General features: G+C 38.8%; 1 protein-coding gene across 12 annotated transcripts in view; it reads left to right on the top strand.

Moving 5' to 3' along the window:
* The window catches only part of prom1a (prominin 1a), an 84000-nt gene that overhangs the window by 27431 nt on the left and 39760 nt on the right, over nucleotides 1–16809 (top strand). For 10 of the 12 annotated variants that reach the window (XM_084954437.1, XM_084954433.1, XM_084954451.1 and 7 more), the window contains exons 2-4: nucleotides 5308–5366; nucleotides 5883–5909; nucleotides 11047–11252. In XM_084954437.1, coding sequence (XP_084810563.1) covers nucleotides 5308–5366; nucleotides 5883–5909; nucleotides 11047–11252 — 292 coding nt within the window. The remainder of the gene's footprint in view (nucleotides 1–5307; nucleotides 5367–5882; nucleotides 5910–11046; nucleotides 11253–16809) is intronic. The other 2 variants (XM_084954450.1, XM_084954455.1) reach the window with 1 other exon arrangement.

Here is a 16809-nt window from a genome sequence, read left to right as displayed (position 1 = left end):
ATTATGTATTAACCAGCCTATTTTTATTGATTAAATCTGTACATTTTGGTGGCAAAATTAATGGAACTGTAAAAAACACAAATTCTTAAAGCAAACATTTAATTTAGTGTAGGCCAATAACAGATGGATGGTGTATTTTAAGATGTTTTATTGTCTGTTTTGACCCTTTAAAATGCATGTATTGAATTTTGATTTTAAGTCCATTCAAAGAGCAGCATGCTGAGAAATGATAAAACACAAAAAAGCAAATTATAAAACATGTCAAATTGAAGTAAAGTGGATCTGAGCTGGTAACACTGAACCCTTTTTTATGCATTTCATGCTGGCTTAAAGACCAGAAGAACTAAGGTTAGATGTGTTGCGATCAGATTTGTTTTGACTCCCTGTTGTCAAGCTCACAGAGAGCTGTTCAATATACATATCCATGCTTCACAAGGTAAGAATACTCTTTAAAACAATTTTATACAATTACGCTAGAAAGCCAGAGGATATACTTTGGCTGAATAATTCACTTTTCCACCCTAGTGAGATCAAAATTCCGGTCCAAGCAAGCACAGTAGGTTGAAAAACCCCACTGTTCATTGCTGTCCAGAAATCTTCTTCCTCTCCCATTTCAAGACTGAGCAGAGGAACCATAGAGACCTGCTGCAGTCCTCTGGGCGGGTGACTCACTTCTAGTCAAAGTGATGAAAAATTTATCTTGCCAGGTTCTGCTTATCTTGAGCTCCCTGCAAAGCCGCATTACATCTTTTGGAAAAACTCTACTTTGATTTTTGTTTTCAGTTCAGAAGATACTGACGGAGCTTCAACTGCTGGCATTTACTTTTTTTTTTAAAATAGCATTCATTACTGTAACACATTTTTGTAGGGTAAGCAGTTCAAAATCCATGAACAATTCATTTAAATTGCTGAAGCCAATGACAAGGAGGTTAGTGGGGTTAAAGGCCAAAGAATCCTGGCTAATATATGTATGTGTTTAATAAATGACAAGTACCAGCAGGAGGGTTGAGAGGAGAGGGAACGTGAGTTGAAACTAGAATTAAGTGAGGTTTTCGTTCACATAGGATTAGATGCCTCTCGCTGTCGAAGATGGATTCAGTCCAGCACTCTCTCCCTGTTGCTTTTCTTTCACCTCTTATTTCTCTCCTTTGTGATCCTGCAGTCTTTGATCTTTCTCCTTCCTTTGTGTTCTATTCCTCTAGTCTGCAGACATTCTTTTACTCCTTATGGTTGAAAATCGCTCCCATTTTCATTCATCAATTCATTTATTGGCAATAGTAATAACAGAATCTGCTTTTCATTCATTCATTTTGCTCATCACACTCATACACCAATCAACCACAACATCTTTCTAATCTTGTGGAGGTCTCCCTCAAGCTTCCTAAACAGCTCTGACCCAAAGGGGTAAAAACACTGGAGCTTAAAGTGTGTCCTGTGATGTCAGGCACTTGGATTTATACAGCACGTTCTTGGAGTCTTGTGAGTAGCGGGGTGGGACTTGAGCATGTGAATGTCAGATTGGAAAGGATTTTAAAGCATAGATCATTGCCTCTTTTGTTGTGTTTCTTGGCCAAATCCTGAGCATTTCCTTTGGTGAGTAGGGATTTGTTTAGAACAATGTTTAGGTGGATGGTGCATGTCAAAAGATCCACCTGAATGCCCGGACCTATCAGAATATTGCATTGTAATGAGATGATCAGTATTATTCATTGGATTTGTCAGTATTCAGTGTTAAAGATAATCATTGTATACTAAACAGCTGGGATGATTATTTGAAATCTGCTCTACAGTAGCAGAAAACATTTTCCTGATTTTATAGTTTCAATAGTTATATAGTTATTTGTCAAATGCAGCGTGATGATAATTTTGTGAACTATATTCTAATTTTTTTGTCGCTTTTTAATAGGAAACTAAAACATTTATGGATGTAGTAGCAGTCCTAATTTAATCAGAAGACCGTCTCCAGCTATTAAGTTGAATAACTGTTTAACTGTTTACAAATTCTGAGATATAAAATGTAAGTCAAAATTAAATATTGCTATTATAATTTGCACTTTTTTCCCTTAATTTCAACTTTTTGACTGAAGTCAACGAAAGTGAAGTTTCGCTTCTTGTGCTGTTACATGTTAGCATACTGGACAGGCCTCACAAAACTTGTTTTGGAGATATTTTATTACCTGAAATGATAACATTACAGGTTTCATCCTCTCTGAATACAAGGGAACACGCCTTATAAAAAGGTCAGTAGCTTCTTTCAAATGTGCATAACCACAAGGAAAGATAATAGCTGGGCTTGGCTCACTGTACTTGTTTTCCTCCAGAAGGCTGGATTATTTTACACCTCGGCTGAAAATGCACAATAGTGACTGGCAGGGGTGTAGGAACTACCCTGAAAGCTGGAAACACTTGACATGATCACCTATAATAGAGACTTATGTTTCCCAAATGTGGTGGAAAAAATTTCAGACAAAGTATATCACAAAGCTCAGCTTTTCAATTACAGTAGTTACAGTAATTGCTGCTGCAAGGCATCAAATACAAAAGCCAGCAGACGCCTGTAGGTATACCAGACAGATGAATGTGAAAAAAGAAGCCCATGGAAGCCTATTAGTCAAATTCATGTTCATCATAATTAACTGTAAATTGAACAATTGGACATAACCTGTTCCTGAACAGCCATAATATATGGTTTAAAGATTATTATAAAGCAGCTTCCCATTAATACCAATCTGGCTGTGAACAAGACGCAAGCATACGATGTCTAACAATCTGTTGTTAGAATGAAAAATAATTATTCTCAACAATTCCATAAGATATTTTTTGTATTCACTGCATTGCAGAAGAAAACTCAAGCTGTGGCTTTGACATCATTATTTTTGGAAACCCTTTGCCTCCAAGAAGCCTTGCTGTCTCTGTCATCATTGCATGATGAGTCACAGCCAGCTCCAGGTGTAGATAAAAAAGATAACACCAAGATGCTCTGTTTGACAGGAGATATAATTGTTTAGGATGTACCCATGAAATTCCTTTTCTAACATTGGATACAACTGTACTGTATTTAATTGGCTTCATCCATAGTGGAAAGGGTCCACTTGAGGACAGTTTTATCTCTTGGTAAGGTCACTACAGGTCTACCATTGTTTAACTTTTACCACTTTAAGTTTCTTAAGAACAAAACACAAAAACAAAAAGACATGAATCTTTAGATACGTGTCACAAAGCTGCTATTCTTCAGTGGACAGCAAAGACAAATCTTGCGTGGAAAGGGCCTGGAGCCAAAATGCAAAGCAAATTGTTTTGTTTTCCCCCTGCAAATTCTTTTTACTACTCTTACTCTTCCTAAAGGTGTGCAATGTTACTGATTAGTCAACATTTACACAGTGAGCTATGTGATCTGTCTACCTTGAAACTACTGCTGATGCATCACTGTTGCTGGGAAAACACCTAATTATCTTAGCTACTCAGCTGTATCAGGAAATACCCCATCTCCATTCTTGTAACAAACGGTGCCTTTTCATTTCCTTTCCTGACTACTTTTGGAAGATAACAAATATCCTTCCTCAGAATTTTAAGAATCTGTAGGTGGACAACATTTTCTTTTCTAAATCTCTTTAAAGATTTCATATTTAAATTCTGTCTGACTGTAAGTTATAGGCTCTACTAAATGCCTAGCAGAACAGTTACCAATTAAATGAACAGTACCATACACACAGACAGAAACACAAATATCTACATGCTTACACTGCTATCACAACTTTAAAGAAGTATAACAGAGCAAAGTGAGGTCAGAAATTCTGGTCCTGAATGTATTTCCATATGTGAAAGTCATGTTTGAGATTATTAGTTGTATCTGTTATAAATTTGCACATTTCTTGTTACAATCTCTGTTTTTATTAGTTGAAGTGTTATACGTTTTATGTATATATGTATACAAAATACACACGATACCAAGTAATCACGTAGTTAAGAAAACTTACCAAAATCTAAATGGCTCATATTGCTCTATATACATATGGACGGCTTTAATTAGGGCTTTTAAAATGTTACCAAAAGTCATCAGAATTACACTGTAAATAAAAGAGGTAAATTAAACGAGTCTACATACTCAACTCTGCTGCACAACTCACAGATATAGTTCCCGTATAAATGTGACACTATTTATAAGGAAATAAGATAAGATTTCTTGCCAAGAAGCATTTATTTTCATAGAACTATAGTTATGTAGGTTCTGCAATGGTTTGGTGACAAATGTGGGAAAGTGGGAAAAAAACAATCATCCAAAAAGATCATTTCACAAATATTTGTGTACAGAGATATTTTGTTAGTCAGATTATTTGGGGAAAGGTAAAAGAAAAAACTCTGCTTTTGAAGTTGAAAATGAGTCCATTTTAGTTAACTTTATATCGACCACATGTCTAATTCTTGTATAGCGTGACTGTTATTGCTATTTCCACTGCTGCATGTGCTAAAGCAATAACTAACATTAGTTCATTATTTAAAGACGCAGTAAAATAGAAAGTGAGCTGGGTGTTGCACACTCATATTTTTAGCTAAGAATTCATTGAGAGGAACATTTAATTTGATTGATTTTTGGTATCAAATTTAATATCAATAATGTGACATGTTATTGGTTTTGCTGATTAACAAAATCGTGATACTGACATCCACCAGGTAGAGTATTTTAAGTAATCAGGATACAAATAGCTAGTCCAAACATATAGACAGACTACAACTAAATAAAATACAAGTTCCTCACACTGTCAGCACAAGAGTTGGGGATGAAGAGGCTGCAGTGTCACAGTGTGGCTCTGGATTTCCTGACATTCTTGTCAAAAATGTCAACTTCCTTCTTCAGCCTGGCATAAATTATTTCTCAAAATGTGCAGAGTCTACAGTTTACTCCAGTTCCTACCTAAGTAAAGTGTCAATACTAAGACTGTTATAAACAAACTGTCAATCAATATGCTGAACAGTAATATAGAGCATGAACTATAAAGATGTGTGTGTACCACTCTAAAAAATCCCAATTAAGACTAGTATAGAGTATGGAACACTTTTTGTATTTATTTGGGACTAATTTGGGACATGTTATGTTTTTGTGTTGTATCCTGTAGTAATATCAAATGTCTAAATTGTAACAGAGGCAGATGTGTTTAAAAACATTGCCACGGATGCTAGAAATTCATACAATGTAATGAGAGTGCGATATAATCTGCTGGATAAAAGAATCCTCCATGCATGTCATTTTTTATTACAGGAAAACACCAAAGTTCTCTTCATGTGTTTGTTTTCTTTATGCCGCTGCAGATCTTATTGTCAAACTGGCAAAGGACAAGTTTGGAGCCATTCAGACGGAATATCAAAAGGTAACTGAGTGTGTGCTTGTTTGTGTGGTGAAATGATTGCTTTTCTGTGCCTTTCATCCTCCTTGCTGCATGTTTTTACTGATTGGAAACAGCAACTCATGAAATACATTACATTAGAAATGTAGCTCTGAGAAACGCAGTAGTCTGTGACTTCTCTAAAACAAGGTGTCAATAGCTTTCATTAGCCAAGGCAATGCCATCTTTTTACCGGCATTCCAGGGGAAAAAAATGGTTATTGCTTCTGGCACAACCTATGGATTTAGAGAGATAAGTCATTTGAGCTCATCGGAGCAAACAGGTTTGACAACCAAAGGCTTTTTTAGGCCCGAGAGCTAAATAAAGAGTGCAATTTGCAGTCTTATTTGTGTGCTATGTATGGAAATGCATGACTTTAATTTCTCTTTTTGTTGTTCTCTTTCATCACATGTGTTCGCTTTGTGGCTTTGCTCTTTTTTTTTGATGCTGCATTGCCTTTGTCTTCTGCATGCCCTCTTCATCTGATCTGGCCTCCTTCAGCCAGAGAACATAGTGCTGACCCTTCAGGTAAAGTCTGCACACTGGACTTAAAGTCTAACCGATCCCTCCCTTCCCATAATTCTCCACTATGAAAGTCATCAAGGCTGCACAATCATAGCTGAGATATTAATCTTGTATATTTTGTTTATTTTGTCATATTGATAATTGGAATATACAGGATTAGTTTTGCAGCCTTGTAACTTTCTCTCAGCCATCTCATCAACCTCACAGCCACCTTGGAACCTTCCCTTTAGCTTGACCTAAACCGTAGCCCCTCTTTCTTTTTGAAACACATCCTCGTGCAGTGTTCTTTTCACTTTTATGGAATTGACAGAGATGACTGGATAGAGAAACATAGAAAAAATGTTTTATACCACTAAGTGTCAGAGAATTCTACTTTGAATTTCATCTAGTTTGAACTTCGTGTTACAGGGGGTTATGGTAAAATATTGCCTATAGTTCTCCACTGGCTCCTGAGGACCTACTGTGAGGCTAATATATAGCACAAAACGGGACACTTACTGCCATATCAATCCAAGCATCGTCACTCAAATTTGACGTTTTTGAACTGCAAAGTAGTCTCCTCCTTTATAATAATAATGGATTGGATTTATATAGCGCTTTTCAAGGCACCCAAAGCGCTTTACAATGCCACTATTCATTCACTCTCGCATTCACACACTGGTGGAGGCAAGCTACGGTTGTAGCCACAGCTGCCCTGGGGCAGACTGACAGAAGCGAGGCTGCCATATCGCGCCATCGGCCCCTCTGGCCAACACCAGTAGGCGGTAGGGTAAAGTGTCTTGCCCAAGGACACAACGACCAGGACAGAGAGCCCGGGGATCGAACCGGCGACCTTCCGGTTACAGATACGCTTCCCAACCCCCTGAGCCACGGTCGCCCTTTAGTTTTTATTATTATAATGATTAACAAGGATATTATACTTATGTTCATTATATCAGTGCATAAACAGTGTTTAGTGCTCATGGTGAATATCTCTGTATTCACTAGTCAGCATCTCAGCTGTATTTACTTTGACATCCACTTAAAAACACAGCATGTAAAAGCCACATGTAACACAACAGATACATACGTTATGTTTGGGATCCTGATGGTGGCAGAACTCGTGTTACTGTTACACATCCTCAAATGCTACCTGGACCTGGACTTGTAGTATGCATTAAGTGCAGCATTTCCCCTGGTTTAAAAAGGCAATCTTTTCTATATCAGCATAAACAGGCCGGACTACCTCACAGGTCAACAAACTGTAACAGTGATTTTTACTGTGATTCTACAGCAGAGCTTTTCAATGGTTTGAATTTGTGCTTGTAGCCTGCCTGTAAAAGGTGGTGATTTCAAACTTTTATTGGAAGAGCAAAGCAGAATAGACTCTGTCCCAGCATGATATTATCCAGTGTCATGCCTGCTACCTTGAACATTTTGTAAAATAAATTCTTCCTCATATTGGGGAAATTGCTTATCACATCAGGCCCAATGCATTGCAGTTTTTGTTTTGTTTTTTAATATTTATTTTTTTAAGAACAGCCTTTCATAGCCCTCATAGACAAATGCAAAGCAAATCAATCATCAGGCTTTAAAAGACTATTTAATGCAAAATCACAGCTGGCAGTGTGTACAGCAGTCTTAGTTTTAACCAAAGTTTGCTTATGGTGGATTTAAATAATCCAACCGTCTGTTTGAGAGCGTGTGTATTTACATGTTTTCCTGCCAGTATATGATGTCAAAGAGTACTTATACATAAATGTATGTTCATGACTTTATAGGGTATTTTCTGTGTTAGTGGGTGCTATACACCTACTTAAAAATCAATTTGACAAAATTCTTCAAATCTTACACTTTTACCTCTTCATTCAACCGTGCTACAGTTATTCATTTTATCTCAGTTCCCCTCTATTACACAAAGCTTTCTTAAAATAGGCTGCTCTTCTTAAACTTTGTGTTGATTTGAATAGGTGAGTGGGGCTTCATATGGCCTCACATGGCCATTTTAGATCTATCCACTCTAATAGTAAACATACAGAATCCCAGAAAAACAGAGCAGAGAAGTAGGCTGAGCTCTTATTGGGCATTAAGTTAACTGTTAATGAATCAAGGAAACGGCTTCTTGCTTGAGGATGCTTCAGCATGCCTCATGGCTGCTGCTGGCATTAAATCTGTTTCATGTTAAAGAAATTCACATCTTCACTCTTCAGACATGCTGCCAACCCATCATCCAGTTTGTTCTTATTGGAAGGTCACCTTCTTCTTTTGGGCACTTGCCAAGACAAAGCTATAGTCCCAAAATAGTAAGAGCTGGAGGCCCTTTAAGAGTGGCGGTGGAAAAAAAACGGCACATTTTTGACCTTTTTTTTTTTTTTTTGCTGAAGATTCACCCAATAACAAGCAGAGCCCAGAAGGAGAATGACAATGCAAGCACTACAGTTTGCACAGTGTCCTCAACAACTGTGCTGACATTGGTGCCTTTAGATGATACACATACACATATGTGCACACACCCACGCAGACACACAGTCTTTCCTTTAGTTTTTGCCTCACAGCATTTTCAGAATCTCTGATTTCCCTTTTTCTCTTTGGACTCTGCAGTCCATATTTTAAGGTCAGAAAGAAAGTGATTAAGAGACTTTTTTGATGTCTTAGAAATTAATGTAGTCACACAGCTGGAGCCTTCACTCCTCCAAACATTAGCGACAGGACTGTGGGTTATTATCGTTTTCCATGTTTGCGTAAAGATTTAAAAATGAACCAGAAGACTGTTCCTCTCAGTCTTATTCAGAATCTATTTCTACCCTACCTTTTAGCCAAAAGCCAATGAAGGAGTCCCTGAAGGAGGCAGGTCACTGACTTGTGAGGGCGATTAAGATTAGTACAAATCAGCTGGGAGAGCAGTTCCTCTATTCAAAGCAGTGATAGCAGTGCTGCTTTGATCCTTTCATAACGAGAAGCTATTGAACATCATTGTGACAAGTTACATATGGTGTGGGAATTACCAATCCCCTATTTAATTTTGACAATTTCCAGAGCCTATGCTGCGTGCAGTTTAGGTAGGGGTAGCTTAAGTAGGAGCACTGTGGCACATGACAAGAAGAGCAAGTGAGAAGCTGCCAACAGCAGCATTTTAACTCTCTCAGTATATCAGAAGGAATTTGCTAAAGAAGCTTGTCATATTGAATATTGAAAGTTAAGGATTATTTAGGCCGTCATTGACAAATGATGTGCAGATTTCATAGGTGATGTTGAAAGGGTTCTAATTCCAGTAAATACAGTAATAGAAAGCACCGTCTCCAGGCTTGCCCTTGTGCTGTGGAGGTGCACTGCTACAGCGAATGCAAAATCTCCTCCACTGTGTCACAACAGTGATCCTTTAACATGCATTTCATTTTAAAGTTGCAGGAACTGACTCGGGAAAATACTGAGTGGTGAAGGAGAATGTGCCTTCTCACAGTTTTGACAGTCTGACCCTAGGGGATGAATTCACCACATATAGACCCATAAATATATTAAAAAATATATTTAAAAAGTATCTGCATGCTCCTGCTTGCACTCTTGATATGATGCTACTGATGAGAGTGCTTTGTTGTGCTTGGAGGCCACAGGCTTTGCCACAGAGCTCAAGTTTGACCTCTGTGGTATAAAATTTCAAATGTGCACCTGCAAGTGGTCAGAGCAGGACTTCCTGGGAGCAATTCAAATGTAGCAGGAGCACCACAAACAGAGCAACGCAGAGACAAATTTAAACCAGGTCCGTTTTTTGTTTCTTTTAGGTGCAGAACTTAAAACTTCTTGTTGTGTTGTCTTATGCTAAGAAGTTAATGAAGTTAATATAAGATGAGTATTTTAGTCTGATAAAGATGGACACATTTGTTAGAATCTTCATGAAGTTTGTAAGGTTGTTTTATGAAACTGAAGAAGTGACTTGGATGAGTGACGAATCGTTTCTCCCACTGAAAACGCTACGTCCAGATGAACAGAATCAACCTTTTGGGATTTACTTATCTGACTGAATGAGCATGCATCAAGACATTACATTTGTCAGTTTTAGCTAGGCGGAGGAAATGGTTACATTTTCTGATTACCGGCTACAAATTTTCACATTAAAATTTCAGTTTCAGCCACCTAAGTTTAATTTTTTTTGTTTATTTGTTTTAGAACTTCACCTCACCATTACTTACTAAAATCCTCTCCTGAATCCTGAAAGTTAGAAGAATCATCCACTGCCAACAAATGATTTCGCCTGCTTCATGGTTTGACTCCCTAAACTTAAATAAATTATAATGGTCTTAGGCATATACCTTATTTTCAATGAATGCAGAGCTCCACTGAAACAGGTTTAATGATCTCACTCTGGGGCCTGATTTTTCTTGAAAGAAGAAAAATTAGGAAGTCGTTCCTAAGAAGCCCTTTAGTGTGTTAACTGCGTTGCAATCCATTCCTATTGAAGCAGGTTTTTCATCAGAAATGCTGTCTTTTTGCTTCGTTATAGTGGGAAGAACTGTACCACAGGGCTAGCTCCTTTGAGTATTTTCCCATCATACTTCATCTGTTACTATCCTGCCAGTGCATGTTGCTGTTGGGTTAAAATGTTTGCAAAAACAATGTCCAACAATTGCTTTCTGCAACAGTCTCAGCACATTTTCCCCTTTCACTTTCAGTTTGCACTATAGTGTGCAGGGACAAAAACCTTCATCCTACTCATTTTTTGTTTTAGTCTTGGCATTTGTTTTGTGTAAAAATGCAGTCAGGAAGTTGAATTATTGAATTAGCTTGCTGTATTTAACAAAGAGAGGATTCTCCTGCAGTGAGTAGTGTTACGCAATGTCTTTGTTCATCTGCAAATCCTGTTTGGACAACTAGAGAGCGCAGCGGTGGGATTCTACCAGATATTTTTAGATTTGTTCATCATTTTATCCTTGTATTCCTTGTGTGCATCCTTCCATCTTTTTGTGTTTTCTGCTATTAATTTATCCTTTTCTCCTCATTATCTCCCTCACTCCTAAACATTCACCCCCTCCTTCTTCTACCAAACCAATCCTCATCTCTTCATTTACTGACTCACCTCTCTTTGTTGTTATTATTCATAAATAATTTGTCCATCTTTCTGCATCTCATTTTCTTTTTCCCTTTCACTCCTCTCCCCCGACCCCAGGCCATCTACTACGAGATAGGCTTCCTAGTTTGTGCAGCAGTGGGCCTGCTCTTTACCATTCTGATGCCAATAGCCGGGCTCTTCTTCTGCATGTGCCGCTGCTGTGACAACTGTGGTGGTGAGATGCACCAACGCCAGAGGAAGAATGCAGACTGCCGGCGTGGCCTCCTGGGAACGCTGCTCTTCTCCACCTCACTGGTCATCACGTGAGTATGACACATGCACAAATGACACGCATAAGTGAAATATTCAGAAATCAGTTCGCAAGCAGACGTGCACATTCTGCATGCAGACATGCATGTATGCATACACTGGGGTTATAAACAAGATGCATGTCTGTCTTTTACGGCGATACTCTCATGCACATGTGTACACATGTTAGTAACACACACACACACACACACACACACACACACACACACACACACACACAGTCATCAGTTTTCCTCCTCCCCCATGCTGTTTGCTATATATAGTTGAGTCCTACTGTAGATTGCATGTGGCAGCACCCTTCATTCTTTTATTCATTCAAAGCTCTGGTCACTATAACCTTCTGGGGATCCAGACTGAAAGCTTTCATTTACTCTTGTGGCAATGTGCACATCTAAAATACTACAAATCGAAGATAAAACCGCATTATGCTTTGGAATTTGACCGCAATAATTCTGGTAAACACTTCTGACCTTTTGACAATTCACACAATTTCACCTAGACCTGTACTCCTTGGTATTCATTGTAATGAATATAATACCGTTAAACTTTTTTCACATTACTGCACAGTCGTCATTGTTTGTCTTTTATACAGGGAGTGCAGAATTATTAGGCAAGTTGTATTTTTGAGGAATAATCTTATTATTGAACAACAACCATGTTCTCAATTAACCCAAAAAACTCATTAATATCAAAGCTGAATGTTTTTGGAAGTAGTTTTTAGTTTGTTTTTAGTTTTAGCTATTTTAGGGGGATATCTGTGTGTGCAGGTGACTATTACTGTGCATAATTATTAGGCAACTTAACAAAAAACAAATATATACCCATTTCAATTATTTATTTTTACCAGTGAAACCAATATAACATCTCCACATTCACAAATATACATTTCTGACATTCAAAAACAAAACAAAAACAAATCAGCGACCAATATAGCCACCTTTCTTTGCAAGGACACTCAAAAGCCTGCCATCCATGGATTCTGTCAGTGTTTTGATCTGTTCACCATCAACATTGCGTGCAGCAGCAACCACAGCCTCCCAGACACTGTTCAGAGAGGTGTACTGTTTTCCCTCCTTGTAAATCTCACATTTGATGATGGACCACAGGTTCTCAATGGGGTTCAGATCAGGTGAACAAGGTGGCCATGTCATTAGTTTTTCTTCTTTTATACCCTTTCTTGCCAGCCACGCTGTGGAGTACTTGGACGCGTGTGATGGAGCATTGTCCTGCATGAAAATCATGTTTTTCTTGAAGGATGCAGACTTCTTCCTGTACCACTGCTTGAAGAAGGTGTCTTCCAGAAACTGGCAGTAGGACTGGGAGTTGAGCTTGACTCCATCCTCAACCCGAAAAGGCCCCACAAGCTCATCTTTGATGATACCAGCCCAAACCAGTACTCCACCTCCACCTTGCTGGCGTCTGAGTCGGACTGGAGCTCTCTGCCCTTTACCAATCCAGCCACGGGCCCATCCATCTGGCCCATCAAGACTCACTCTCATTTCATCAGTCCATAAAACCTTAGAAGAATCAGTCTTGAGATATTTCTTGGCCCAGTCTTGACATTTCAGCTTGTGTGTCTTGTTCAGTGGTGGTTGTCTTTCAGCCTTTCTTACCTTGGCCATGTCTCTGAGTATTGCACACCTTGTGCTTTTGGGCACTCCAGTGATGTTGCAGCTCTGAAATATGGCCAAACTGGTGGAAAGTGGCATCTTGGCAGCTGCACGCTTGACTTTTCTCAGTTCATGGGCAGTTATTTTGCGCCTTGGTTTTTCCACACGCTTCTTGCGACCCTGTTGACTATTTTGAATGAAACGCTTGATTGTTCGATGATGACGCTTCAGAAGCTTTGCAATTTTGAGACTGCTGCATCCCTCTGCAAGATATCTCACTATTTTTGACTTTTCTGAGCCTGTCAAGTCCTTCTTTTGACCCATTTTGCCAAAGGAAAGGAAGTTGCCTAATAAGTATGCACACCTGATATAGGGTGTTGATGTCATTAGACCACACCCCTTCTCATTACAGAGATGCACATCACCTAATATGCTTAATTGGTAGTAGGCTTTCGAGCCTATACAGCTTGGAGTAAGACAACATGCATGAAGAGGATGATGTGGACAAAATACTCATTTGCCTAATAATTCTGCACTCCCTGTATGCACATTTTAAGCAGTGGCTTTCTCGAATAGGACTGCGGTGAGTTTAAAAGCAGACTTAATTTTCAAGATTTCAGTTCAGAAAATATATTTTGTTTTCCTTTCCCCATTGTTCACTTGCTTTGACCAGATCAATTTAAAAAACAAAAACAAAAAAAACATGCCTTTTTGCCCACAGATTCTGCATATTCACACACAGAAACACATCTGTTTCTCTAAAGTCTGACCCTTTTTGCTGTGGTGTGATAGAAAAGTTTTATATAAGAAGTGTATAGAAAAGGTAGCTATAGGCTAAAGTCAAACTCTTGGTAAACATGAGTTAGTTTGCTGCTTTAAAAGTGTGCCAAGTTTGTCTTGATGCATTCTCAATCATCCAGGAGATGTGCCAAGTTTGATAATGTTAGATTGCATTTGTTAGCTCAGCTTTAACGAATGCAAGTGATAAAACTTTAAGATGTTATTTAATGAGTTCTTTCACTTTTTGAAGTTTAAAGTGTTAGTTTTTCATTTGGAATGAGCTGTTCTCTGTAGCGGCACTTTCCCTTTTTTCCCCATAACCAAACTGACCAATCGGCCTCAGATATACTGGCCAGCCGTTTCTTTGACAGTCTCATTAGCTTCAACTGCAACGTGACGTGCAAATCTCTGGAAATGGAACTGCACATTACTGCAATGCTGATCGCAACTGTGATTGTTCTGCTTGTTATGCCACATAAGCATGCATGTCAGTTTAAACACATGCTTTTACAAATATATAGGATGTGAGCGTATCTGGCTGCTTTATCGTGCTAATACTAATCTGGCAGCCAGTAATCTGCCAGTGTAGCCATCTGCTGTTGTTTCCCAGTTTTTCTTTTTCTTTTGTGTTGTTACTTACACCCGAAGTACATGCAGGACAGTAACCTCGTTGTAAGCTAGCATTTTCTATGTGTATTAAGAGCATAATTCTGACATGAAAATCATGTTAGATAAAGTGGGACATTCAGTTAGGTCTATAAGTATTTCAATATACATAGTACCCTGTTTTTCAGAGGCTAAAAAAATAACTAGACAAGCTAGTATAACTTTAAATGTGGGGATTGTTTTTAATATTTGGATGAAAATACTTTTCAGTCAGTGAGTGATGGACATCACCAATCACTACTGATTATAATGTAACCAGGCACATATTTGGCAAAAATATAGATTTCCATCCATCCATTTTCTTCCTCTTATCTAATCCAGGAGAGCTGGAGCCTGTCCATAGGGCGAGAGGCAGGATACACACTGGACAGGTCAGCAATCTCTTCCTGGGTTAACACAGAGACGGACAACAATTCATGCTCTCATTCAGACATATGGCATGAGGGGGAATACAAAGTCTTTTCAGCTGCCTTCAGTTGAAAATGGATGAAATAAAGCTTTACATTCACCCTGTACTTCTTCTTTATGAGCCCATCAGACTGTCCTGTAACTTGATGAGTCTCATCTGTCAGAAAATGGACCACAAGAAACCTAATCTTCCTTCCATTCTGGTTTACAGTCTCAGCAGCACAAGAAGCATAGCCACTGGGGATATAGCAACACTACAAAAGATGTGGGAAAACAACAGTTGAGCTAGACTGAAGGCATCCAGGAGTGTACTTAGTTTGATGTTCCTCGACTTTCAGTCTTCATTGGAACAAAGCCTAGTTATATGAAATTCCCCAGCAACATCCCAGCAGCACAGACAGAAGAGTCTGAGAGCATCCTCACAGCTCTTATTAAATCTCCCGAGCTACCAGGCAGAGATGCAGCAGAGGCTCTAATGAAGCAATTACAGGCTGGAGAGGGATGAGTTCCAAGCCCAGGCCAAGACTGCTTTTTACTGCCACTAAAAAGCTGACAGCCAGGCACAGAAAAGTGGCGGGGGTGACATTTATTTTCCAAGAAGTGTTAAAATCGGATTAAGAGAGGGGAAAGACTCCCAGGTAAGGGTGAGAACATCGAAATGACCACAAATGAGATATAAACACAGCTAAATGATGGCTACAGAACCTGGGCATCACCTTCTGTTGCACTGTGAGATAATATAGTGCAAGTAACTCTTTATTATGCATTATGTCAACTCATATTTGATGCTAAGCATTCATTGTAGGGGAGTTTTTGCAGCACTTTCCAGTCATCCCTTCATATCTAAGTAGTATAGACAGAGATGTAATCTCTTACTACCAGTTAACTCAGCAAGGTTTTAATCTCTTAATATACAAGATCTTATGAAGGATTGTGTCTTTATTTATAAAAACCGAGTGATGCAAAGTGGATTTCAGTGTCGGGATGGCTACCAAGCTGCTGTTACTGGAGATACACCCAAGCACACAGATAACATTGTCACAATCCAGCCTGCCATATAGGCTTAAGGGCTTATCAACTCTGCCAGAAATGTCAAACAAGCCTGTGACTGTTGCCTGAAGACACTACACTTTTCTGAGTTTAGATAACATGCCCTTACTGAAAAGGTAAATCCCATACCCTTACCCTAATTACAGAGTGGAAAGCAGTCATAGTTGCCTCTAAATAATGGCCATGCCAAATGTGAAGGCAACCCGAATTAAGAAATAAAAACAGAATGGTAAAAAAGTGAGTCAGGAGAATTTGGTATCAGTCAGATTTTTGCTATTGTACACCACCTGCCTAAACACAGAAGGGTGTCCTGTGGTGTCTCGCACTGGGACATTGGCAGCTGATTATTTCGGTCCTGTAGGTTGTGCAGTGGGGCCTCTGTAGTCAGGTCAAGTCACTGTTATTTATCTAGCACATGTAAAAACAACAGGAGTTGCCCTGAAGTGCTTTCCAGCTGAGGCAAACATATTAACAGTTCTAGTCCCTAAAAATATAAATACAAAGCCCACATAAACAGAAACATGAATACACTGAAAAGCAAAGCAAGAATGTAATAATCATAATATAAAAAAAATCTATCAAAAATTAATAAAATAAAAACCTCGGAGTAAAATTATACAAAAGAATACATTTAAAAGAAACAACAGTCATCTAAGGGAGCAAAAAGGAAACATTGACAGGTGGCTGACAAAAGCCAGGCGGCTCAAATTGTACCTGGCTAGATCACTATGGCAACCTGTAGACATGCAAAGCTAGTTATAGTTTTGGGTTTAAAACCAGCTACAAGTGCTATATTTTAACTTGTAATTGTGATTGATGTGCAATATATACATACACCAGCGTCTCCATGAGGTGTTCCTTGTTGGAACATTGTTCACTTGCAGAACACAGGTTCCACAAGATGCCAAAAACATTAATAGGAATCGGAATAATTTTGGCATTTTGCAGTTGCTGGAGATTTGTTCCCTGCCAATCCATGAACTGAATATGCTGTTTCACCACTTCTCAGAAGTGCTCTGTTAGAGAGAGACCTGGT

The sequence above is a fragment of the Perissodus microlepis genome, chromosome 2 (genome assembly GCF_051167445.1).
Source record: "Perissodus microlepis isolate ML-2025 ecotype Zambia chromosome 2, ASM5116744v1, whole genome shotgun sequence".
In the NCBI taxonomy this organism is placed as follows: domain Eukaryota; kingdom Metazoa; phylum Chordata; class Actinopteri; order Cichliformes; family Cichlidae; genus Perissodus; species Perissodus microlepis.
This window is presented reverse-complemented; position numbering and strand designations above follow the sequence as displayed.